General features: G+C 38.5%; 3 protein-coding genes across 3 annotated transcripts; 1 reads left to right on the top strand and 2 right to left on the bottom strand.

The window, feature by feature from the left end:
* Positions 1-852: 852 nt before the first annotated feature.
* On the top strand, positions 853-4,149 carry LOC143626363 (uncharacterized). The gene is made up of 2 exons (XM_077096483.1): positions 853-2,821; positions 3,767-4,149. The coding sequence occupies exons 1-2, from the start codon at positions 853-855 to the stop codon at positions 4,147-4,149; spliced, it is 2,352 nt and encodes a 783-aa protein (XP_076952598.1).
* Positions 4,150-8,106: 3,957 nt separating this feature from the next.
* Positions 8,107-9,155, bottom strand: LOC143626288 (mannose/glucose-specific lectin-like). Its single transcript, XM_077096427.1, has 2 exons — positions 8,889-9,155; positions 8,107-8,790 (listed from the first exon to the last, which is right to left on the bottom strand). The coding sequence occupies exons 1-2, from the start codon at positions 9,153-9,155 to the stop codon at positions 8,110-8,112; spliced, it is 948 nt and encodes a 315-aa protein (XP_076952542.1). The 3' UTR covers positions 8,107-8,109.
* Positions 9,156-24,268: 15,113 nt separating this feature from the next.
* LOC143626287 (mannose/glucose-specific lectin-like) lies at positions 24,269-25,317 on the bottom strand. The gene is made up of 2 exons (XM_077096426.1): positions 25,051-25,317; positions 24,269-24,952 (listed from the first exon to the last, which is right to left on the bottom strand). Exons 1-2 carry the CDS (start codon positions 25,315-25,317, stop codon positions 24,272-24,274), a joined length of 948 nt encoding a protein of 315 aa, XP_076952541.1. The 3' UTR covers positions 24,269-24,271.
* Between the last annotated feature and the right edge of the window lie 1,986 nt (positions 25,318-27,303).

Here is a 27,303-nt window from a genome sequence, read left to right as displayed (position 1 = left end):
GAAATGCAACAAGTGTTTTTGGATGAATATTATTCTTTGGCGAAGACGGATGAAGCCCGAATGAAGATTCGAACATTCCAACAACAACCGGGTGAATTATTTTACGAGGCGTTTACCCGTTTCAAAGAGTTGTTCAGGAAATGTCCACATCATAAAATTGAGTTGTGGGAATTAGTCAAGTGCGTTGTTGATGGGTTAACCGAAGAATAAATGAAATATTTGAAGTCTACAAGTAATGGTAATTTATTATCAAGACCCGAAGAAGAAGATTGGGAATTTTTTGAGAAGATGAGTCAAAGCTCCAAAGCTGAGGCATCAGCTAGTCGAAGATCTAAGCATCCTATTTCAAAATCCAACCCGGATTATTAGACTAAGGAGAAATTGGCATCATTAGAGCGGGAACTAGCTCTCTTGAAAAATAAGGAGAAGAAAGATGTTGCATCGGTGAAATTTAATGTGTGTGAAAGGTGTGGTGACTTGGGGCATAAGAGTGATAATTGTCCATTTGATGAGGAGGCGTATAAAGAGGTGAATAATGTGTATGGAGAGAAGAAAAATTATGACATGAATTCTAACACATATCACCCGGGTTTGAGAAACCATCCTAATTTTATGTATGGTAATGCATCAACTCAATCAAACCCAAATTTTCAAAGGTCAAGCCAAGGCGGAAGTTCTTATCAAAACCGCCAACAAAACAATTACAACTAGGGAAATTATCAAAGAAACTCATACAATAACCGAGAAAGGAATTCGTCACGGAACTACACTCAAGGGAGAAGTCAAAATCAAGACCAAGGTAACCAACGAAGTTCTACTACTCTTGATGACATGATGGCCATGTTGACAACAATGGCACAAAAACAAGATGAAACGGATAAGAGGTGGGTCCAAAGAATGGAAATTCAAGAGAAATCTCAAGCAACATTAGAAAAACAAATGGGTCAATTGGCCGAGGAGGTGGCTCAAATCAAGAAGAGTGCGGGAAAGCTACCGAGTGACACCACAGTTAATCCGGGACATCAAAGTACAAGTTCAAAGTTTTCGAAGCATGCCGACATCAACAAGGTAAGTGTTTTAAGAAATGGTAAGATTTATGATAACAAGGTCAATAATCCACCACAATTCGTTGAAGGTGTGGTGGAAGATGTCGATGAGGAAAGTGATAATGAAACGGAACCAATTTTAAAAGAAAAGCAATCAAAATTGGTTAATGAGAACCCAAAAGGTAAATTTGTAACTAATGAAAAACCCATCGACATTTTGGAAAAGGACGTGGAGGTTAAAACCCCACCCTTTCCCGAAGCTTTGGTGGACCCGGTAAAAAGGTTACAAACTAATAAAAGGGGCCCACAACAAGATGAAATGTGGGAAGTTTTCAAACAAGTTAAAATTAACCTTCCTTTGATTGATGCAATAAAACAAGTTCCGTCATATGCCAAATACTTAAAAGAATTGTGTACCAAGAAACAGCATCATAAGTTACCTAAGAAAGTTGGTGTGAATGTCAATGTGAGTGCAGTTTTGTCGGGTGCACTTCCACCCAAACTTGAAGATCCGGGAGCACCCTTAATTTCAATTCAAGTTGGTGATTTCAAAATTGAAAGGACGCTCTTGGATCTCGATGCGAGTATAAGTATTCTCCCGGGAAGTTTATATGATCAATACGTTTTCGGCCCGTTACAAAAAGTTGATACAACAGTCATATTGGCTGATTTGACATTAAAACTTCCAAGGGGAATCTTAACCGATGTTATAGTAAAGATGGAAGACTTTTATTTTCCTGTTGATTTTTTGGTACTTGATTATGTTTCTAGTATACAGGGAAAACAACCAAATGTCATCTTGGGAAGACCATTTTTGGCAACATCCCATGCCCACAATGATTGTGCACATGGAACGGTGGATATGACATTCGGTAACCATAAGCTTCGTTTAAATATGTTTTCTAACAATACTAATTCTCTTTTTAATGATGAGTGCTTCATGGCCGATATCATTGACGGGTGTATCGCGGAGAGTGGTTTTGTTTTTGACAGGTTTGAACAGGAGTTGCAGGAGAGCTTAAGTGATGAAGAGAAGAAGGTTGAGGTCATGGCAATCAAAGAGGGGAGACCGCCATGGACCCATCAAGTAGGGAACTTACCCGACAGCATTGACACAAAATTGAAGCCATCATTGGAAGAACCGCCAAAAGTGGAGCTGAAGGAATTACCAAAGCATCTTAAGTATGCTTTCGTGGGTGACAATGATACTCTACCGGTCATAATTGCATCAAATTTGACTAGGGACCAAGAGAGTAAGTTGATGGAAGTTTTGGTCACTCACAAGGCGGCAATTGGTTGGACAATTGCCGATTTGAAAGGTATTAGTCCCTCAATCGTCATGCACAAACTCATCACGGACCCAAATGTTACACCATCTCGTGATGCGCAAAGGAGGTTGAATCCTAACATGAGGGAAGTTGTCAAGAAGGAAGTATTGAAATGGTTGGGCGTGGGTATCATTTACCCAATTTCGGATAGCACATGGGTAAGTCCAACACAAACTGTGCCCAAAAAGGCAGGTATTCAAGCCGTTAAAAACGACTTAGGTGAGGAGGTAGCCACCCGGCCGGTAACCGGGTGGAGAATTTTTATTGATTATAGAAAACTTAAGGCAGCTACTTCAAAGGACCATTTTCCTTTACCATTTATTGATCAAATTGTGGAGAAGCTATCAGGTCAGAAATTTTACTGTTTTCTTGATGGTTATTCAGGTTATAATCATATTGCTATTCATCCCGAAGATCAACAAAAGACCACATTTACGTGTCCTTATGGTACTTTCGTATTTAGGAGAATGCCCTTTGGATTATGTAATGCCCCTGCCACTTTTCAAAGGTGTATGATGAGTATCTTTTCGGATATGGTGGGGGAGTCTTTGGAAATCTTCATGGATGATTTCTCTATTTTTGGTTCATCTTTTGATTTGTGTCTAATTCAATTGGAAAAAGTGTTAAAAAGGTGTGTCGAGACAAGTTTGGTATTGAGTTGGGAAAAAAGTCATTTCATGGTCTAAGAAGGGATTGTGTTGGGCCATGTGATTTCAAGTCGTGGGATTGAGGTAGGTCATACGGGATTTTATAGGAGGTTTATTAAAGGATTTAGTTCAATAACAAAACCTTTATGTAATTTACTATTAAAAGATGCTCCTTTTGTTTTTATTGAAGAATGTATTGAAGCTTTTAACATTTTGAAACAAAAATTGGTTGAAGCCCCAATTTTGCAATCACCCGATTGGTCTTTACCATTTGAAATCATGTGCGATGCGAGTGATTATGCAATTGGGGTTGTTTTGGGTCAAAGGGTTGATAAGAAACCCGTGGCAATATATTATGCAAGTAAAACTCTTTCTGATGCACAACTTAATTACACAACAACAGAAAAAGAATTACTTGCGGTAGTATATGCTTTGGATAAATTTCGTTCTTATATTTGGGGTAGCAAAGTCATTATATATTCTGACCACAGTGCTCTCAGGTACCTCATGGAGAAAAAGGAAGCAAAGTCACGGTTGATTAGGTGAATCTTGTTGTTACAAGAATTTGATGCTGAAATCCGAGACAAGAAAGGGAGTGAAAACGTGGTGGCCGACCACTTGTCAAGAATTGTAGTAGGAGAGGACGAGACAAGCAAACCAATTAATGAATCCTTCCCAAATGAACATATTTTGTCAATATCTACATTACCTTGGTTTCCTAACATTGTGAATTATTTGGCCACAGGTGTTACACCCGAACATTGGAGCAAAAAGAAGAAAATCCATTTTAAGTCACAAGTGAAACAATACATTTGGGATGAACCAGATTTGTTCAAAATAGGAGCAGATCAAATGATTCGGAGATGTGTGCCAGAAGACGAGATCCAAAGTGTCTTAACGCATGTGCATTCACTTGCATGTGGTGGTCATTTTAGTGGCCAGAAAACAGGACATAAAATTCTCTCATGTGGTCTTTTTTGGCCAATGTTGTTTAAAGATGCTTTTGAGTTTGCAAAGCATTGTGTCAAATGCCAACAATTAGGGAGTGTATCAAAAAGGAATGAGATGCCCATGAATCCGATTTTAGTTGTAGACATCTTTGATGTTTGGGGAATCGATTTTATGTGACCATTCCATAATTCGTTTGGTAATTTATACATCTTAGTGGCAGTTGACTACGTGTCAAAATGGGTTGAGGCAATAGCCACTAGGACAAACGACCATACCGTGGTGTGCAATTTTGTCCAAACAAACATTTTTTCAAGGTTCGGGCTCCCTCGGGTCATCATTAGTGATGGGGGATCCCATTTTAAAAATTTTAAATTTGGAAAATTGCTTAAACGGTATGGTGTTGACCATCGAATTGCAACTCCCTACCACCCTCAAACGAGTGGAAAAGTGGAAGTATCCAATAGGCAAATTAAAGAAATCTTGCAAAAAACTGTACGGGCAGACCGAAAGGATTGGTCCACTAAGTTGACCGATGCTTTATAGGCTTATCGTACGACTTACAAAACGCCTATTGGTACTACCCCTTATCGGTTGGTATATGGAAAAGGTTGTCATTTACCGGTTGAGTTAGCTCACCGTGCATTTTGGGCTATTAAAGAAGTTAACATGAGTTATGATGATGCAGGTCATGAAAGAAAATTAAATTTGTGTGAGTTATAAGAATTGAGAAACGAGGCATATGATTGTGCTTCCACGTACAAAGACAAGATGAAAAAAGTGCATGATGCCAAGATCCGAAAGAAGACGTTTGAAGTAGGACAAAAAGTTTGGCTTTATAACCCGAGGTTGAAGTTCTTTCTGGAAAAGTTAAAAAGTAAATGGATGGGCCCGTTTGTCATCACGCGTGTTGGGAATTACGGCGATATCAAGATCGAAAATTTGAAGGACCAAAATAAGCAAGTCGTGAATGGTCATCGCTTAAAACTGTATCTTGATGGAAGCGACATTAATGGAACGGAAAAGGAATTGGTGAGCTTTCTTGAAGTTTCACCGGTTTATGAAACAGGTTAATCATGGGCCAGTTAATACCGGGCGGGTAACAAACCATCCGGTTGTATTTTGTATTTTGAAGAATGTGTATTTAATTATTTTGAGTTTTTCTTAATTACTTTACACATGTTCTAAAAAAATGGACAAAAAGATTTTTAATATTTTTTAGGATTTTAATTTTACTATAGTGTGTTTACAAAAAGTTGTTCTTTTCTAATGTAGAATCTTAAAAAAAAATTAACTCATTTAAAAAAGCGAATTATGGAGATAATGATTTTAGCCTTGCATGATTCTACATGAGTTAAGAATCTTGAAGATTATAGTTGAGTCTTCAAAGAATACAAGTCATCCAAAGCCTTGGACGAACTGAAGTTGCTCAAATCAGGTGCTCTCATCTCCATGCTTTGTTTTGTCATTCGAGTTAACTCATTGCTTTGTTGAAAAGTTTGTTGTGACCATTGCATCCCGGTTTTAAATTAATATATTCAATCAAATTTTAACCCCGTCCTTGTTAGTGCTTTTTTAAAAGTTGAACTTTTAACATTGAGGACAATGTTAACCTCAAGTGTGGGGATGGGGGAAAAATTGAAAATTTTTATTTGCCTTATGGTAGCTTGAATGTGTACAAAAGCCGAAATTGTAAATTGTTAATTACTGTTATTAATGCCAAGTTAAAGGTCTTTGGTCATGGTCAGTTTTTAAGCTTCTCGAAAGTATTCACATCAAATATTTTTTAAAAAGGAAAAATAAAATGGACCGTTTAGATGGGGATAACGAGTTATGGGGACGGGTACATATGTTTCATGTCGACAGCCTATTTCCTTCCATGCGTGTGTGAGATTTGCCTTATATATAATACACATATAATATATAGATATATACACATGTCATATGAGTGCTATAAAGAGTGTGACCAGTATGTTCATGATATCTAGAACTCGTTTGTTATTTGCATGTCAAGATCTTAATACCACCACCTGTATGAAGAAATAGGACTGTAGAAACCCACATTTAATAGCCTTTACATAAAAAAAAACACTCCAAACCCTGAGGGTTTGGAGTTTTTTATCCCCTAGGAGCCAAATTTATGCCTTTTCACTTTCACTTATTAAGCCTACATTACAAGCCATGTTAGCCTTGGCCTTTTGTTTTAAACCCTGTGAATGAATCCGATATATTAGAATTGTATATTGTCAGTTCTTGAGCATAGTACACAATGTGCGTATGTCTCGGGTCAGTTGTTTCTATATATTGATGTAAGTAATCTTTAAAAAAATGAAAAAAGAAAAAGAAAAAAGAAAAAAAAATGAAAAAGAAAAAAAAAGAAAAAAAATGTTGAAAAAAAAAATCAGAAAAACTGAAAAAGAGCTAGTATCGGTTGTAAATAGCAGTCAGTTTATTAGTTTTGATTTTTTGTTTAGTTTGAATAAGTTGGATCTCATCCACCATAAGTCACTAGATAATTCCTATTCCGCACCCGAACCTAAGCCACAACAAAACCCTTAGTCCTATTCTTTATGCAACCGGTAGTTAATGGGTGGAGATATGACTGGCTTGCAAGCTTATTACTTTGTGTTCAGACTTGGTATAGAGGGCAGAGAGATACTAGCACACTTTTTGCTAGTCCAGATATATTAAACCGAGAGGAGAGATATATATTTGTGAGGGGTGTGAACATGTGTGCCTTAATCGGAAACAAAGTAAACTTGTTTGGGCGGTTCCATTGTTTTTAAATGCATCATTAAATTTGTTTTGTGGGTTATCAATCTTAAAAGTGTCAGTCTTGTGAATTGGGTATGACTTTCGACCGTACTAGCATTAATGATGATAATTGATGAATCATCGATCGAGGTGAATTTGTTTCATGATAGTTTGCTTGAGGGCAAGCAAATGATAAGTGTGGGGATGTGATGGTCGGGTATAAATCATGTATATATTTGTATTATTTTATTAGTTTTAATTAGTTTTTAGATAGAACAATGGTACTTCATACATGCTTATGTATTCAGGTCATTGATTGTTAAAGTTACATATTGGAGGCACTTAGGAGCATGATTTGGAGTCTCATGAAGATTAGGAAGGATAAACAAGTGTTCTATATTAACATATAAAAAGAAAATAAAATGTTGTCAAGCGCGTCTCTAGTAACATGCGAGCCAGTAAAAGAGATTATAAGGTTAAAGTGGCTGAAAATTATCACCGCTACAAGTGATACTCGAAGACGTACACAAGTATTTGAAAAGAAAACTCATGTTGCAAATGGAGGAAAGTTGTGAAGTAAATCAATTGATGTGCTCATATTGCAAGTGAAGCCTACGATGCAAAAGGTGGGAATTAATAAAATTGAAGTCATCATTAAATGAAGAATTGTTCCTTTGACTTAGAGACATATTATTTATTCGGATGGAAACATAAAATAACTACATGGGTTGGAAACGTGGGTTTATAAAAAGGAAAATGTAATATAAATAATTAAGTGGTTACATGATGGGCTTGTTGACTTGGGACGGAACAAAAGACGGAATGTGCTGTGAACTGACACGAAGAGAATAAAGATATTTAGGATTTGAAAACTTTAAGGGACTCTATTATCTTAATCGTACATACAAATATAATATTTTATCTTAGTATATACATATTAAAAAAAATACATAAAGCTATGTCGGGTATATCGGGTAAATGGGTCAATGTTATCGGGTAATCGGGTCTGGTAATCGGGTATATTACAAATCCCAAACCTGCCCCAATCCCATGAAAATTTTCAAACATAATCCCAAACCCTAATGGGTCGGGTATTACCCGTCCTAATTGTGTCAGGTTTCGGGTTTTCCTATCGGGTTCGGGTTTTATTGCCATCCCTAGACCCATACCCGTAAATTCGGGTAAAATACATGAAAAACCTCCATTTACAAATAAAACAATATGGTGGTTCGAGAGAATGTAGGAAGCAACCGGAGAGATTTTAAAGTTTTTTTTTATATATATTTAACATTAAGATTCGTAAGCAAGTTTAAAGATTAAAATATTGATGATAGACCAGCATATTACATATATATTTGAAAGACTTTATTTCATTCCATATATATCCTAGTTTGAAGCCCTCAAATAGACACCAATAGTATTAATATAACTACCCTGAAGGCCATACAATCCAGCAAAAGAACCATCATCCCATGAGACTGTAAAAGGGTCTCCTTTGACATCACCGAATGGCCCATGGGTTTTTTTGTTCGTCTTGAATGATATCGAAGAAAGTACTACTTGACGGGTGGGGTATGCTCCGATTGTGCCACTGATGCCAATAATCTCTTCATCGGCGTCAAGCACTACGTTATCCGCTATGTAAACACCACCACCTGATCTATCATCCACCTTTTCGGAAGTGTTGAACCTCAAAGACTCTATGCCATCTTTACGAATAATGGTTATCACATCCAGACGCTCATTTTGGTCAAGTTGGAAAGACCAAAGAGTTTGCGGACGATTCCATAATGCTCCCCATGTTCCGACATTCACAATTTCCCAGTAGGGTTTTAAATGGACACCAATGTCTTCAATTAATCCGCCAAGTATTGAATATTTGCCGTAAAATCCGACCAATGAGCCATTGTTCCAAGGTAAGGAGAACACTGGACCTGCTATCCGGCCAAAAGGTCCATGGGTGTTCTTGTTGGTTTGAAAAGATAGTGAAGAAATTACTGTACCGCGACCCAAAATACGAGAGCTTGCTTGAATCCCAACTAATTCCTCGTCTGAGTCAAACGTGACCTGAATATATAAACATATATATGCATGAGATTAAGTTTGTGTGTGTATGCATTAAACACTAGATGAAGTTAATTAGCATATATATGTTATATGCTCACCAGGGTAGTTTCTCCGCCATCCGGACCATAGATGTTAGAAAGGCTCAAGGCACCTCTATATTCAGTGGTGAACCCGAGAGATAGTATCTCATCATCACCATGACCAACCCTTATACTGTGCAGCCTGTGACCTTCCTTAATTTCAAAAGACCAGTTATCCTGAGGATCTCCACCGTGAAATCCCCAAATTCCGACCCGAGTAAATCCCGCTCCTTTCCTTTTTGTCTCTGCTTGCGGAATGTTCACGTTTTGTAGTACTCCTGCCATGCTAGCCGCATGTATCAAACATAATTAGATTAATTAACAACTTCTCTAAATATTATTTGCCATGTGTTGTGACCAACAAGTCATGCATTTTCCTATCTAAAAAGGACTAGCGGCACAGTTTATTTATTGCTCGTTTGCATTCTGTATTGATGTAAACACTTGCTTTTAATGAATGAAGGAAAAAAAAGCCATGTATTATGACGAGCCTTTATTGAATAAAAGTTTTATTGGGTGGGATAGATACGTCGATTTGCACTGTCTCTAACAAGTTACGTTTATTTTAAGTTTAAGAATCGATATTAGGAACTTAACAAAAATAAATATAACTTAAATTTGACTAATTAACTTAATGTATGATTCTTACCTCGCTAACCTTCTTTTGATAAAAACTTGCTGAGTTGAATGCGGAAGAAGCGTAAGATCCTATGAATTTATATGCAAAAACTCGTGTGCATTTTGTGGTCTATAATTCACTAAGAGATCACAATATATCTTAATTGTCTTCTTTTGATCAATAATTGAGCTCTTTTAGCTCACATTTTAAATGCCTTTAAACTAAATTTTCTTTTATAAATTTTTGTACTAGCATGCACTTCAACGTCAAATACTATTGTTATTTATTAAATTATATACAATTTGATTTTTTTTTTGAACTGTAACTATAGATTAAATCTCAAACTGTTCTTTTAAATTTGTTTTTTCAGATCTTCTACTTCTACTATAAACTTTAAAAGTATCTTTAATCGTTCAGCATATGGTTCTTATAACTACCAATATTTGTATCAACGATGATATATTAATCAAATTTTAGTGTAAGTTACACAACTTGTGGTGTGTTTAAATTATGGGTTTGATCCTCAAGCATGAGAAAGTTAATTACTGGTCCTAACTTATGCAAAAACGTAACATTATTGGTCAGTGATGAGATAGCATAAACTGGTAAAATATTCGACTAACCACAAGACTATCTGATATTTTTTTTCATTTTATTCACTTCCACGTGTCAGGATGCGAAATATAGTTTTTTTAATAATGTGTCACCTATATAAACCATTATTCTCCCATTGGCAGCCCCTCGATTATTTCTTTTACTAGATTTTATCCCCCGTATTACAGGGGTTGTTTTACATTATTCGTTTTTAATATTTATATATATATATATATATATATATATATATATTTAGATTTTAATTTTATTTATTGTAAGAAAGTAAATAATTAATATACTTGAGGTTTGATTATGAAATGGTTTCACAAATAAATGATATGTTATAATCCGGTTTAAAAGCTATCTGGGTTTTGTGATACCCATTACCCGTTTAATTTCTTTATTATAAAATTGTTTCTTAATTATAAATAATATCTTTTTTTAAATAAAATAGGATATTAATTTTTAGTATATTCTTATTTTATAGGATTTTCATATCAAATATTTGATGAGATTATTTTTGCTCGTTTGCATTCTGTATTGATGTAAACACTTGCTTTTAATGAATGAAGGAAAAAAAAAAGCCATGTATTATGACGAGCCTTTATTGAATAAAAATTTTATTGGGTGGGATAGATACGTCGATTTGCACTGTCTCTAACAAGTTACGTTTATTTTAAGTTTAAGAATCGATATTAGGAACTTAAACAAAAATAAATATAACTTAAATTTGACTAATTAACTTAATGTATGATTCTTACCTCGCTAACCTTCTTTTGATAAAAACTTGCTGAGTTGAATGCGGAAGAAGCATAAGATCCTATGAATTTTGAAGAAACGTGGATCGGCTCACTGGTAGACGATCAACTTTCCTCGGGTATGAGTATGCTATTTCACCGATGGTTCTCCGGAGTATGAGTTCTTCCACCTACAAAACGAGCAGCACCGTGAACTTACCCCTCAGAAAGGGACAGAGGGGTCCTCTTTGGGGTAACCCTCCGGTGTGAGAATAAGAGATTGTAGGAGAAGATAATAATAATCTGAGAATGAGTAAGGAATTGGAATGTATTTTCTTGCTTACCTCCCCTTGTGGAGGTGGTGTGGTATTTATAGTGTTAGGGTTTCCAATGATTGGGCTCAGATCCCATTAGGGCCTTTTTGGCCTCCTCCTATTGCTTTGCGCCACGTGTCCTTAGGACACCTGGTGCTTTTTCATTGATTATTCTCTGACCCAGGCATTTTACCTGACCCATGTGCAATCACGTGGTAGCACATGGGTTTTGCTGAGTTGTCCACCTTTCATTGGCAGCTGTCAACATTAGCATATTCTTATTCCTTAAAGGATACCTTCTGGAAGGTTGTCTGACGAGCACAATCAAGGTTGTCCTTATCCTGATTTGGATAAGGACGAGGTTGATTATGTGCACGTGTGATATGCGCCTATCCTGAGGATGCGCGAAGTCTTCTCTTTATTCTCACGCGCAGATGTTTCATGCGCAGATGTGATATGCGCAAGCATATGTAATATGCGCCACGCGCAGATGTGATATGCGTGAGCATATATGATGCGTGAGCATGCGATATGCGCCACGCGCAGATGCGCCACGCGCAGATGTGATATGCGTGAGCATATATGGTGCACGAGCATGTGATACGCGTGAGCATATGTGATGCGTGAGCATATATGATATGCGTGAGCATATGTGATGCGTGAGCATATGTGATATGCGCCGTGCGCATAGGTTTTGGCTTTGTGCCTTCATGATATCTTGATTTCAAGCCTCTTGTCTATATCTTGTGGGTTGACCCGCCCCGCTCGATGTTAAGGCGGGTACATACCTCTTCAAGCCCCCCAGTCTAATGCGTGTCTTGTCTCGCGCGAGCGAGGTAAGATAGATATTAGACTTAATAGTTCTCTTTTAATAGGGTTTTGTCTTTTCCTTTTTTATTTCTCATCGTTGCGCGAAATTCTATCCTTGTGGTTAAAATGAATCGTCCATGTACGTGGTTGGTTGGTGCTGACATGCGTCAGAGATGGAGACATGTGTCAGACTTTTCGTGTGCTCGAGGTGCTACAGTTGCCTTTCATGTCCCCTCACACAGTGTCAGGAACACGTGTCGCGCTCGCGTTGGCCTGCACCTGCGAGTGGGGGCGCGTGAACTCTGATCAGTACCTGTTTCGTTCCCTTTTATGTCCCCTCACACAGTGTCAGGAACACGTGTCGCGCTCGCGTTGGCCTGCACCTGCGAGTGGGGGCGCGTGAACTCTGATCAGTACCTGTTTCTCTCTCTCCTGGGCCTATAAAAGCAAGCCTTTTGAGTTGTTATTCTTCATCTTCATTGTTATTTCAGAGCTTTTTCTTTCCTTCCATTTTTATTCCGATTAAGAGCTTGTCTTTTGCTTCCAGATTTCCGTTCTTGAAGTAACCTCTGTTTGATTCACAGTTGTATGTCTGATAACCCAGACGCCACAATCTCCCCCAGCAGACGCCGTGTAAAATCATTAGTCATGTCCACTTTGAAGAAGACCGGCAAGGGAAAACGGGCTGCTGAGGCCTCGTCGGAGGAGGTGGGGAAGGGCAAGACAGTAAAGAGGTGGGATGAGTTTCCCTGTAAATTGAGACAGTCTCATCGCCTCTCAGGGTTTTCTCCCTGAGTATGGCTGTATGCTTCCGGCGGCCGGGCAAACGGCGGCAGATCCGCCCACCGGCTATATCTCCTTATATTGCCATTTTTTCACTCACTACAACCTTCGTCTCCCGATGACAAGGTTTATGGGTGCGCTGCTTCAATTTTATGGGATTCACATATCCCAAGTCCATCCTTTTGGACTTGTGCGCATGACTCATTTTGAGTTCATGTGCAAAGCTCAGCGCGAGGAGCCAACCCCTCGGCGCTTTCAATTTTTTTATAAGCCAAAAATCCAAGATTCTTGGTTCTCATTCGTTCCTCGCAGTCAGAAGGTCAAGTGCTGCACTGTTTCCTTCAAGAGCCTTCATGACCGGTCTGAGAAATATTTCTATATTAAGGCTGGTGTGATTCCCATCCGCATGACCATGCGCGCGATCACTTCTGCGCCCGCGGATGTGAATGTTTTTAAGAACCCAACTGGCGCATGGGTTAATAAGTTGACTGCTGAACCATCCCCCGCCAAGAATATTTGCGAGGAGGCGCTGGTGGGGGTTGGCATGAGCAGGAGGTGGGCCGACAGCGCGACTGAGCCTGTTATCCAAGTTGATGGATTATGTGAGTTATTAGCTCATTGCATTATTTCTGCGCGAACATAATTCGTTTTGCTGATATCATTTGTCTTTGTTTTATGCAGTAAGCAAGGAGTACGTCCACGCCGCCTATGATGAGCATATGGAGGGTGGCTCTGTCGCGCTGGGCGCTGGGGAAGTTGGCTTCCCCGATCGCTTCGCTGATATGTTCATCCCTGTTGATTTGGGATTTTGCTTTGACAGCGATGCGCCTGGTAGGCCTTTGTACTTATGTTTATGCCTTTAGAATACCAAATTTGGTTAACATTTCTGTTGCACGTATTGTAGATGCGCTCGAGAACTATGAGCTGGAGCTCGCGGAAGAAGACGTGGAGGAGGAAGCTGAGGTGCCACAACTCAAGCGTAAAGCTAAAGGGAAAACTGGCGCAGGGGCCAGTAAAAAACAGAAGAAAAATGATGCCCCTGTTGCTCAGGATCCTCCTACTCAGGCGAAGGGACTTAAGAAAACCAAGGGGTTTACCTCCAAGGTTTCCTTGTCTTCTTTGCCTCAAGGTGTGGGCAGTCCTCCTGTCCACACGAGGTATGGTGCCGCCACCTCCTCTCTTCGCGCGGCGGAAAAGGGAAGCGGCGCTGCGCCTGCTGTTTCCTCTTCAACAGGTATACTTTGTTTATACTTTATGGTTTTATGAGCGTGATTCCGATAGAGTTATTAATGAATCTTTGCTCACTCAAATGTTTGTAGAGCCGGCGACCTTGGTGGATCAACCTCAGGCGCAACAAGGTACCGAGGCTGCGCCGAAGGTTGCTTTGAAGTCCCCTGTTTTGCCCTCAAAAAGGGGGAAAATGGACTTCATGGCGATGTTTAACTCGCGAACGGCGGTGCGCCAAGGTATATATTGCGCTTTTATTTTCTGACTTTTTTCTTTTTAGATCAAGTCTTGAATCATTTTTCTTTGTTGGTTTTTTCATAGGCATTATAGCTGACACACAAGCTGCTGGCGGCACTGCTGGCGCCGGCGCCAGCGCCGTTGGTTCTGCTCCTGCTCCTGCAAGCACTAAATCTCCCCTCATTGGGATTACTAAGGAGCAGGAGGCTGTTTTACGCGCTGATCTCGCGGCGTCGAGACCTCCCTCACCTCCTCCTGCGCGCAGCCCTCCTCGCGAGACTGGTTTTGATTTTTCCAGGTCGCAGGAGAAAAGGACTGTTACAGAGGAAGATGAGGAGGCCCATTTTGAATACTCCGATGGCGGCCGCGCAAGCCCTGTAGCGCCACGAGATTTCGTGGCGCAGTCTTCTCATGGGGCTGGCGCTGACTTTTCTGCTTGCTCCCCGCAGGTATAAGTTCGTTTTGCTCCGCTGCGCGGACTTCCATATTAGTGTTTAGATGACTAGAACGTTGCTTTGTGTTTGCAGGAAGCCGATCGCATATACCGCCCGAGATGGAATATTACTGAGGATAGCTCATTTCAGTCCATGGGGGTGTGTGAAGACTTCTGGGCTCACTCCGTGCCTCCAGCTGAAAAGAGGTTTCAGGAGGAGCGCGCCCGCGTGGACTTGCTCAACGACCATCTTTTCGCTGGGTCAGCGTTCTTTGCTGCCTCCCAAGAGCTTCGCTATGATTATGTAAAGGTGCGTGATGCTCTTGCGGAGGCCAAGCAAGAGGCTAAGGTATCTGCTTGGAATCTTTCTGACGCTCGAGAGAGAGCTGAGAAACTCCAAGCAGAACTCAGCGAGAACCGAGCAAGTGCCAACGCTGCCTTCGTGAAGCGCGGGCATGAGCTGCAGGCTGCGCAGGAGAAGCTGCAGGCAGCAGAGGCGGACGCGGCCAAGTATGCGCGGCGAGTGCGCGACTTGGAGCTGGATGCAGAGGCGCGTGACCAAGCGCTTGTGCAGTCTATCACTGACAAATCTTCATTAGAGAGTGAGGTTGCGCGCCTGAAGAAGGAGCTTGAGGCCGCGCGGGCAGAGAAGGATGAAGCCCTGGCGACGGCAGCGTCTAGCCAAGAAGCGCTCGATGCTGCGCGAGCGGAAAGGAAAGGGGCCTTGGCGGCAGCAGCGTCCGACAGAGAGGAGCTGAAAAAGACCAAGGAAACTGTTGAGTTGTTAAACTCTCAGATTCCTGCTCTTGAGACGTCTGTTTCTTCCCTTGCGCAGGATCGCCAATGGCTAGTCTCACAGGGTATGACTCGTTGCGCTTATGCGATGAAATACTCAGACGAGTTTCAGACCCTTGTGATGGATTGCAACGCTGCCTCGCGCTTGGTGGGTCGAGCTGAAGGGTTTAAGGATGGCTGTGAATATAGCATGCTGAAGAAGAACCCATCCGACTACCCTTATCAGCTCGACGTTGTCTGCGCGGACATGGCCGAGGTGGGGGAGAAGTATTTGAATACTCCCATTCCCATCCTTGAGCAGGTATTTTAACCTTAATGAGTTTACCTTGACTTATTTTCCTAGTCTTTTTGTACTCACACTTTTCCTTATGCTTTGCAGATAGCCTTGCTTGCTGATCAGCCCGATCTCGGCGCTCTAAAGAAATTACTTGACGAGTGTGAAGGGGCTGGTGGCGGCGATGATGGCGCGGGCAATGCTGCCTCTGCTAGCGGCTCTGGCGTGGCCAAAGGACCCGCTCCTGACACTATTGTGATAGAAGACGACTCCATTCAAGACGAACAGCTTGACTATGGCAAGTTTGGAGATGACGAGGAGCGGGCTGCGCCAGATGCTGAGGGAGGTAATGATGAGGGCGATGAAGAGGCTGACATCGACATAGAGACTTGAGAAGCCCTTCATGTTTTTTTTTTATTTGCAGTTTGTATCTCATCATTTTGTAAATTTGTAACCTTCTATGTTTTGGAATGAAATTTTGTTTTTCCCTTATTCGCATCTTGCGCATTCCCCATTCATCTCTTTCAATCGCATCCTTCAAATGGTGGCATGCATCGGTGTTGTGCCCTGTGGACTTGTGAAACTCACAATACTTGCCACTGTTTGGTGGTCCCTTATAGTGTAGTGGCTTGGGGCTTTTAAACTGGACATTCTCTGTGCTTAACACTTGTGAAGGCGTTTTAGTGAGGGGAGTCCATATTCTTGGTAGAGGTCTGTTAGGCTCTCTGCCCCCCTCCCTCTTGTCACCCTCTCCGCGATTACGACTGTCTTTTTGGGGCTGGGGTGAGCTTGGTTGCGCCTGCTTTTCTGCGGGAGAAAAACTGGTTTGTTGCAACCTGGACCATACAGAGTTTTGTTTGCCCCTCCTTTTGTTGTTGCGCGGTGCTTCTGCTTGGTGCCCTCTTTCTCTTGCTCTATCTTGGGCAATTTGTTTTTCATTTCGCGCGAAGACTCGCGATGCTTCCATTAGCTTGGCCCAAGTGGTTGGCATGCCATCTATGCTCACGAGAGCTCTGCGGAGTTGATCACTGCGCGCACCTTGTATAAAGGCCACGCGCAAGAGTTGCTCAGTGATACCTCCAATTGCAAGAGATTCCTGATTGAAACGAGTTATGTAGTCTTCAATCGTTTCATCATTCCTGCGCACGCAGTGCATGATGTCATCAGGGTCGCGCGTGTGTCTGCGCTGCTGTACGAAGTGAGTTTGGAACTTCTCCAATAGCTCTTCGAACCCATCGATTTGCCCAGTCGGCAAACTTTCGAACCAGACACGCGCCGCGCCCGTGAGGCAGCGAGCAAACATGTGACACCATGTTGGCATCGTCCAGATTTCTAGGTTTCCAGTGTTATAAAAACCTTGTAAGAAATCGTCTGGATCTGTTGTGCCATCGTACTTGCTCAACCCACTTGGCATCTTGGTTTTGTGTTGAATGGGAGCCTTCGCGATGCGCTCAGTGAATTTTGAATGCTTCACCAAGATGGCTGGCCTGTACGGTGTGGTTACGTCCACTTGCCCTCTCGCTGGTGGGCTGTACGGTGTGTACAGATCCAGATCGGCTTTGGCTCCAGGCGCCATGTTCATGTGCGCGCGGAGCTGTGAGCCTCCTGCATGAGTATCTCGTGTCTTCCTCATGCTGTGCACTTCTTCATCACTAAAATCAGCGTGTTCAGTGTGAACAGAGTGACCATCTTCCGGCGCGCGCGCCCTTTTTGTTGTTCCTTGAATGGTTTGCTTATCAAACGCGAGCCTTTGTGTTAGGTCGGCTAACTTTTTGTGTTTGACCAGCTCATTGTATTTGTCCATTAAACGCCGTTGTTCGTTTATGAGCCATTCTTTAGGGTCATTTGTTTCATCTTCTGGACCCATTGGTCCTTTTTGTTTCGCGCCGGTCAAATTTTGGAACGTGAGATCGTCTGGAGGAGTTTCAGTCTGGCTATGAGGAGTTGTGATGAAGGGAGGGTTACTGGTGGTGCGCGCAGAATCACGCGGCACCCTCAGAAACTGCTGTCCCTCATTAACATCCTCACGCTCAATATCCTCCAGAACTTGATCGCTGTTTCGAACACCAGAAACAATGGTGAAGTTTTTCAGAGAGAACTGATGAGATTTTGTTGCCGTTGTAACAGGTGATGGCGCCAATGAAGAAACGTGGATCGGCTCACTGGTAGACGATCAACTTTCCTCGGATATGAGTATGCTAATTCACCGATGGTTCTCCGGAGTATGAGTTCTTCCACCTACAAAACGAGCAGCACCGTGAACTTACCCCTCAGAAAGGGACAGAGGGGTCCTCTTTGGGGTAACCCTCCGGTGTGAGAATAAGAGATTGTAGGAGAAGATAATAATAATCTGAGAATGAGTAAGGAATTGGAATGTATTTTCTTGCTTACCTCCCCTTGTGGAGGTGGTGTGGTATTTATAGTGTTAGGGTTTCCAATGATTGGGCTCAGATCCCATTAGGGCCTTTTTGGCCTCCTCCTATTGCTTTGCGCCACGTGTCCTTAGGACACCTGGTGCTTTTTCATTGATTATTCTCTGACCCAGGCATTTTACCTGACCCATGTGCAATCACGTGGTAGCGCATGGGTTTTGCTGAGTTGTCCACCTTTCATTGGCAGCTATCAACATCATCATATTCTTATTCCTTAAAGGATACCTTCTGGAAGGTTGTCTGACGAGCACAATCAAGGTTGTCCTTATCCTGATTTGGATAAGGACGAGGTTGATTATGTGCACGTGTGATATGCGCCTATCCTGAGGATGCGCGAAGTCTTCTCTTTATTCTCACGCGCAGATGTTTCATGCGCAGATGTGATATGCGCAAGCATATGTAATATGCTCCACGCGCAGATGTGATATGCGTGAGCATATATGATGCGTGAGCATGCGATATGCGCCACGCGCAGATGCGCCACGCGCAGATGTGATATGCGTGAGCATATATGGTGCGCGAGCATGTGATACGCGTGAGCATATGTGATGCGTGAGCATATATGATATGCGTGAGCATATGTGATATGCGCCGTGCGCATAGGTTTTGGCTTTGTGCCTTCATGATATCTTGATTTCAAGCCTCTTGTCTATATCTTGTGGGTTGACCCGCCCCGCTCGATGTTAAGACGGGTACATACCTCTTCAAATTTATATGCAAAAACTCGTGTGCATTTTGTGGTCTATAATTCACTAAGAGATCACAATATATCTTAATTGTCTTCTTTTGATCAATAATTGAGCTCTTTTAGCTCACATTTTAAATGCCTTTAAACTAAATTTTCTTTTATAAATTTTTGTACTAGCATGCACTTCAACGTCAAATACTATTGTTATTTATTAAATTATATACAATTTGATTTTTTTTTTGAACTGTAACTATAGATTAAATCTCAAACTGTTCTTTTAAATTTGTTTTTTCAGATCTTCTACTTCTACTATAAACTTTAAAAGTATCTTTAATCGTTCAGCATATGGTTCTTATAACTACCAATATTTTGTATCAACAATGATATATTAATCAAATTTTAGTGTAAGTTACACAACTTGTGGTGTGTTTAAATTATGGGTTTGATCCTCAAGCATGAGAAAGTTAATTACTGGTCCTAACTTAGGCAAAAACGTAACATTATTGGTCAGTGATGAGATAGCATAAACTGGTAAAATATTCGACTAATGTGATATGCGCCGTGCGCATAGGTTTTGGCTTTGTGCCTTCATGATATCTTGATTTCAAGCCTCTTGTCTATATCTTGGGGGTTGACCCGCCCCGCTCGATGTTAAGGCGGGTACATACCTCTTCAAATTTATATGCAAAAACTCGTGTGCATTTTGTGGTCTATAATTCACTAAGAGATCACAATATATCTTAATTGTCTTCTTTTGATCAATAATTGAGCTCTTTTAGCTCACATTTTAAATGCCTTTAAACTAAATTTTCTTTTATAAATTTTTGTACTAGCATGCACTTCAACGTCAAATACTATTGTTATTTATTAAATTATATACAATTTGATTTTTTTTTTTGAACTGTAACTATAGATTAAATCTCAAACTGTTCTTTTAAATTTGTTTTTTCAGATCTTCTACTTCTACTATAAACTTTAAAAGTATCTTTAATCGTTCAGCATATGGTTCTTATAACTACCAATATTTTGTATCAACAATGATATATTAATCAAATTTTAGTGTAAGTTACACAACTTGTGGTGTGTTTAAATTATGGGTTTGATCCTCAAGCATGAGAAAGTTAATTACTGGTCCTAACTTATGCAAAAACGTAACATTATTGGTCAGTGATGAGATAGCATAAACTGGTAAAATATTCGACTAACCACAAGACTATCTGATATTTTTTTTCATTTTATTCACTTCCACGTGTCAGGATGCGAAATATAGTTTTTTTTAATAATGTGTCACCTATATAAACCATTATTCTCCCATTGGCAGCCCCTCGATTATTTCTTTTACTAGATTTTATCCCCCGTATTACAGGGGTTGTTTTACATTATTCGTTTTTAATATATATATATATATATATATATATATATATATATATTTAGATTTTAATTTTATTTATTGTAAGAAAGTAAATAAATAATATACTTAAGGTTTGATTATGAAATGGTTTCACAAATAAATGATATGTTATAATCCGGTTTAAAAGCTATCTGGGTTTTGTGATACCCATTACCCGTTTATTTTCTTTATTATAAAATTGTTTCTTAATTATAAATAATATCTTTTTTTAAATAAAATAGGATATTAATTTTTAGTATATTCTTATTTTATAGGATTTTCATATCAAATATTTGATGAGATTATTTTTTTAATATAATGAGATGTTATAACCCGTTTAAGAGCTATCTGGGTTTGGTGAGACCTTTACCCGTGAATTCGGGCCAAATGCATGAGAAGCCTTCATTTACAAATAAAGCAATCTGATGGCTTGAGAAAATGGTTGTTTTACATTTTTTGTTTTTTAATATTTATTTTTTGAATTTTAATTTTATTTATGGTAAGAAAGTTAATAATATACTTAGGGTTTAATGATGAAAGAGTTTCATAAATAAATGATATGTTATAACCCGTTTAAAAGCTATCTGGATTTGGTGACCCATGACCCGCTTATGTTTTTTACTATAAAATTGTTTATTAATTATAAATAATATCTTTTTCTTTTTAAATTGGATATTAAATTTTAGTATATTCCTATTATGTAGGATTTTCATATCAAATAATTGGTAAGATTAATTTTTAATTTAATGAGATGTTATAACCCGTTTAAGAGCTATCTGGTTTTGGTAAGACCCATATCCATGAATTTGGGTTAAATCAATGAGAACCTCCATTTAAAAATCAAGAAATCTGGTGGCTTTCATAAAAGGGGGAGCGACCACATCTTGACACATAAGATTTTTGGGTTTTCGTTTATATATATTATAGATTTGTAACAAAATAGTCAAAAGAAAAAAACAAAATAAAATGAATTGGTGAGCTTTCTTGAAGTTTCACCGGTTTATGAAACAGGTTAATCATGGGCCACTTAATACCGGGCGGGTAACAAACCATCCGGTTGTATTTTGTATTTTGAAGAATGTGTATTTAATTATTTTGAGTTTTTCTTAATTACTTTACACATGTTCTAAAAAAAATGGACAAAAAGATTTTTAATATTTTTTAGGATTTTAATTTTACTATAGTGTGTTTACAAAAAGTTGTTCTTTTCTAATGTAGAATCTTAAAAAAAATTAACTCATTTAACAAAGCGAATTATGGAGATAATGATTTTAGCCTTGCATGATTCTACATGAGTTAAGAATCTTGAAGATTATAGTTGAGTCTTCAAAGAATACAAGTCATCCAAAGTCTTGGACGAACTGAAGTTGCTCAAATCAGGTGCTCTCATCTCCATGCTTTTTTTGTCATTCGAGTTAACTCATTGCTTTGATGAAAAGTTTGTTGTGACCATTGCATCCCGGTTTTAAATTAATATATTCAATCAAATTTTAACCCCGTCCTTGTTAGTGCTTTTTTAAAAGTTGAATTTTTAACATTGAGGACAATGTTAACCTCAAGTGTGGGGATGGGGGAAAAATTGAAAATTTTTATTTGCCTTATGGTAGCTTGAATGTGTGCAAAAGCCGAAATTGTAAATTGTTAATTACTGTTATTAATGCCAAGTTAAAGGTCTTTGGTCATGGTCAGTTTTTAAGCTTCTCGAAAGTATTCACATCAAATATTTTTTAAAAAGGAAAAATAAAATGGACCGTTTAGATGGGGATAACGTGTTATGGGGACGGGTACACATGTTTCATGTCGGCAGCCTATTTCCTTCCATGCGTGTGTGAGATTTGCCTTATATATAATACACATATAATATATAGATATATACACATGTCATATGAGTGCTGTAAAGAGTGTGACCAGTATGTTCATGATATCTAGAACTCGTTTGTTATTTGCATGTCAAGATCTTAATACCACCACCTGTATGAAGAAATAGGACTGTAGAAACCCACATTTAATAGCCTTTACATAAAAAAAAACACTCCAAACCCTGAGGGTTTGGAGTTTTTTATCCCCTAGGAGCCAAATTTATGCCTTTTCACTTTCACTTATTAAGCCCACATTACAAGCCATGTTAGCCTTGGCCTTTTGTTTTAAACCCTGTGAATGAATCCGATATATTAGAATTGTATATTGTCAGTTCTTGAGCATAGTACACAATGTACGTATGTCTCGGGTCAGTTGTTTCTATATATTGATGTAAGTAATCTTTAAAAAAATGAAAAAAGAAAAAAAAATGAAAAAGAATAAAAAAGAAAAAAAATGTTGAAAAAAAAAATCAGAAAAACTGAAAAAGAGCTAGTATCGGTTGTAAATAGCAGTCAGTTTATTAGTTTTGATTTTTTGTTTAGTTTGAATAAGTTGGATCTCATCCACCATAAGTCACTAGATAATTCCTATTCCGCACCCGAACCTAAGCCACAACAAAACCCTTAGTCCTATTCTTTATGCAACCGGTAGTTAATGGGTGGAGATATGACTGGCTTGCAAGCTTATTACTTTGTGTTCAGACTTGGTATAGAGGGCAGAGAGATACTAGCACACTTTTTGCTAGTCCAGATATATTAAACCGAGAGGAGAGATATATATTTGTGAGGGGTGTGAACATGTGTGCCTTAATCGGAAACAAAGTAAACTTGTTTGGGCGGTTCCATTGTTTTTAAATGCATCATTAAATTTGTTTTGTGGGTTATCAATCTTAAAAGTGTCAGTCTTGTGAATTGGGTATGACTTTCGACCGTACTAGCATTAATGATGATAATTGATGAATCATCGATCGAGGTGAATTTGTTTCATGATAGTTTGTTTGAGGGCAAGCAAATGATAAGTGTGGGGATGTGATGGTCGGGTATAAATCATGTATATATTTGTATTATTTTATTAGTTTTAATTAGTTTTTAGATAGAACAATAGTACTTCATACATGCTTATGTATTCAGGTCATTGATTGTTAAAGTTACATATTGGAGGCACTTAGGAGCATGATTTGGAGTCTCATGAAGATTAGGAAGGATAAACAAGTGTTCTATATTAACATATAAAAAGAAAATAAAATGTTGTCAAGCGCGTCTCTAGTAACATGCGAGCCAGTAAAAGAGATTATAAGGTTAAAGTGGCTGAAAATTATCACCGCTACAAGTGATACTCGAAGACGTACACAAGTATTTGAAAAGAAAACTCATGTTGCAAATGGAGGAAAGTTGTGAAGTAAATCAATTGATGTGCTCATATTGCAAGTGAAGCCTACGATGCAAAAGGTGGGAATTAATAAAATTGAAGTCATCATTAAATGAAGAATTGTTCCTTTGACTTAGAGACATATTATTTATTCGGATGGAAACATAAAATAACTACATGGGTTGGAAACGTGGGTTTATAAAAAGGAAAATGTAATATAAATAATTAAGTGGTTACATGATGGGCTTGTTGACTTGGGACGGAACAAAAGACGGAATGTGCTGTGAACTGACACGAAGAGAATAAAGATATTTAGGATTTGAAAACTTTAAGGGACTCTATTATCTTAATCGTACATACAAATATAATATTTTATCTTAGTATATACATATTAAAAAAAATACATAAAGCTATGTCGGGTATATCGGGTAAATGGGTCAATGTTATCGGGTAATCGGGTCTGGTAATCGGGTATATTACAAATCCCAAACCTGCCCCAATCCCATGAAAATTTTCAAACATAATCCCAAACCCTAATGGGTCGGGTATTACCCGTCCTAATTGTGTCAGGTTTCGGGTTTTCCTATCGGGTTCGGGTTTTATTGCCATCCCTAGACCCATACCCGTAAATTCGGGTAAAATACATGAAAAACCTCCATTTACAAATAAAACAATATGGTGGTTCGAGAGAATGTAGGAAGCAACCGGAGAGATTTTAAAGTTTTTTTTTATATATATTTAACATTAAGATTCGTAAGCAAGTTTAAAGATTAAAATATTGATGATAGACCAGCATATTACATATATATTTGAAAGACTTTATTTCATTCCATATATATCCTAGTTTGAAGCCCTCAAATAGACACCAATAGTATTAATATAACTACCCTGAAGGCCATACAATCCAGCAAAAGAACCATCATCCCATGAGACTGTAAAAGGGTCTCCTTTGACATCACCGAATGGCCCATGGGTTTTTTTGTTCGTCTTGAATGATATCGAAGAAAGTACTACTTGACGGGTGGGGTATGCTCCGATTGTGCCACTGATGCCAATAATCTCTTCATCGGCGTCAAGCACTACGTTATCCGCTATGTAAACACCACCACCTGATCTATCATCCACCTTTTCGGAAGTGTTGAACCTCAAAGACTCTATGCCATCTTTACGAATAATGGTTATCACATCCAGACGCTCATTTCGGTCAAGTTGGAAAGACCAAAGAGTTTGCGGACGATTCCATAATGCTCCCCATGTTCCGACATTCACAATTTCCCAGTAGGGTTTTAAATGGACACCAATGTCTTCAATTAATCCGCCAAGTATTGAATATTTGCCGTAAAATCCGACCAATGAGCCATTGTTCCAAGGTAAGGAGAACACTGGACCTGCTATCCGGCCAAAAGGTCCATGGGTGTTCTTGTTGGTTTGAAAAGATAGTGAAGAAATTACTGTACCGCGACCCAAAATACGAGAGCTTGCTTGAATCCCAACTAATTCCTCGTCTGAGTCAAACGTGACCTGAATATATAAACATATATATGCATGAGATTAAGTTTGTGTGTGTATGCATTAAACACTAGATGAAGTTAATTAGCATATATATGTTATATGCTCACCAGGGTAGTTTCTCCGCCATCCGGACCATAGATGTTAGAAAGGCTCAAGGCACCTCTATATTCAGTGGTGAACCCGAGAGATAGTATCTCATCATCACCATGACCAACCCTTATACTGTGCAGCCTGTGACCTTCCTTAATTTCAAAAGACCAGTTATCCTGAGGATCTCCACCGTGAAATCCCCAAATTCCGACCCGAGTAAATCCCGCTCCTTTCCTTTTTGTCTCTGCTTGCGGAATGTTCACGTTTTGTAGTACTCCTGCCATGCTAGCCGCATGTATCAAACATAATTAGATTAATTAACAACTTCTCTAAATATTATTTGCCATGTGTTGTGACCAACAAGTCATGCATTTTCCTATCTAAAAAGGACTAGCGGCACAGTTTTTTTATTGCTCGTTTGCATTCTGTATTGATGTAAACACTTGCTTTTAATGAATGAAGGAAAAAAAAGCCATGTATTATGACGAGCCTTTATTGAATAAAAGTTTTATTGGGTGGGATAGATACGTCGATTTGCACTGTCTCTAACAAGTTACGTTTATTTTAAGTTTAAGAATCGATATTAGGAACTTAACAAAAATAAATATAACTTAAATTTGACTAATTAACTTAATGTATGATTCTTACCTCGCTAACCTTCTTTTGATAAAAACTTGCTGAGTTGAATGCGGAAGAAGCGTAAGATCCTATGAATTTATATGCAAAAACTCGTGTGCATTTTGTGGTCTATAATTCACTAAGAGATCACAATATATCTTAATTGTCTTCTTTTGATCAATAATTGAGCTCTTTTAGCTCACATTTTAAATGCCTTTAAACTAAATTTTCTTTTATAAATTTTTGTACTAGCATGCACTTCAACGTCAAATACTATTGTTATTTATTAAATTATATACAATTTGATTTTTTTTTTTGAACTGTAACTATAGATTAAATCTCAAACTGTTCTTTTAAATTTGTTTTTTCAGATCTTCTACTTCTACTATAAACTTTAAAAGTATCTTTAATCGTTCAGCATATGGTTCTTATAACTACCAATATTTGTATCAACGATGATATATTAATCAAATTTTAGTGTAAGTTACACAACTTGTGGTGTGTTTAAATTATGGGTTTGATCCTCAAGCATGAGAAAGTTAATTACTGGTCCTAACTTATGCAAAAACGTAATATTATTGGTCAGTGATGAGATAGCATAAACTGGTAAAATATTCGACTAACCACAAGACAATCTGATATTTTTTTTCATTTTATTCACTTCCACGTGTCAGGATGCGAAATATAGTTTTTTTAATAATGTGTCACCTATATAAACCATTATTCTCCCATTGGCAGCCCCTCGATTATTTCTTTTACTAGATTTTATCCCCCGTTTTACAGGGTTTGTTTTACATTATTCGTTTTTAATATTTATATATATATATATATATTTAGATTTTAATTTTATTTATTGTAAGAAAGTAAATAATTAATATACTTGAGGTTTGATTATGAAATGGTTTCACAAATAAATGATATGTTATAATCCGGTTTAAAAGCTATCTGGGTTTTGTGATACCCATTACCCGTTTATTTTCTTTATTATAAAATTGTTTCTTAATTATAAATAATATCTTTTTTTAAATAAAATAGGATATTAATTTTTAGTATATTCTTATTTTATAGGATTTTCATATCAAATATTTGATGAGATTATTTTTGCTCGTTTGCATTCTGTATTGATGTAAACACTTGCTTTTAATGAATGAAGGAAAAAAAAAGCCATGTATTATGACGAGCCTTTATTGAATAAAAGTTTTATTGGGTGGGATAGATACGTCGATTTGCACTGTCTCTAACAAGTTACGTTTATTTTAAGTTTAAGAATCGATATTAGGAACTTAAACAAAAATAAATATAACTTAAATTTGACTAATTAACTTAATGTATGATTCTTACCTCGCTAACCTTCTTTTGATAAAAACTTGCTGAGTTGAATGCGGAAGAAGCGTAAGATCCTATGAATTTTGAAGAAACATGGATCGGCTCACTGGTAGACGATCAACTTTCCTCGGGTATGAGTATGCTATTTCACCGATGGTTCTCCGGAGTATGAGTTCTTCCACCTACAAAACGAGCAGCACCGTGAACTTACCCCTCAGAAAGGGACAGAGGGGTCCTCTTTGGGGTAACCCTCCGGTGTGAGAATAAGAGATTGTAGGAGAAGATAATAATAATCTGAGAATGAGTAAGGAATTGGAATGTATTTT

Source organism: Bidens hawaiensis, unplaced genomic scaffold (genome assembly GCF_021521415.1).
Source record: "Bidens hawaiensis isolate Kalapana, Puna unplaced genomic scaffold, B.hawaiensis_p1.1 tig00004357_1, whole genome shotgun sequence".
Classification (NCBI taxonomy): domain Eukaryota; kingdom Viridiplantae; phylum Streptophyta; class Magnoliopsida; order Asterales; family Asteraceae; genus Bidens; species Bidens hawaiensis.
The sequence above is the reverse complement of the archived record's forward strand: the minus strand, read 5'-3'. Positions and strand labels throughout refer to the sequence as shown.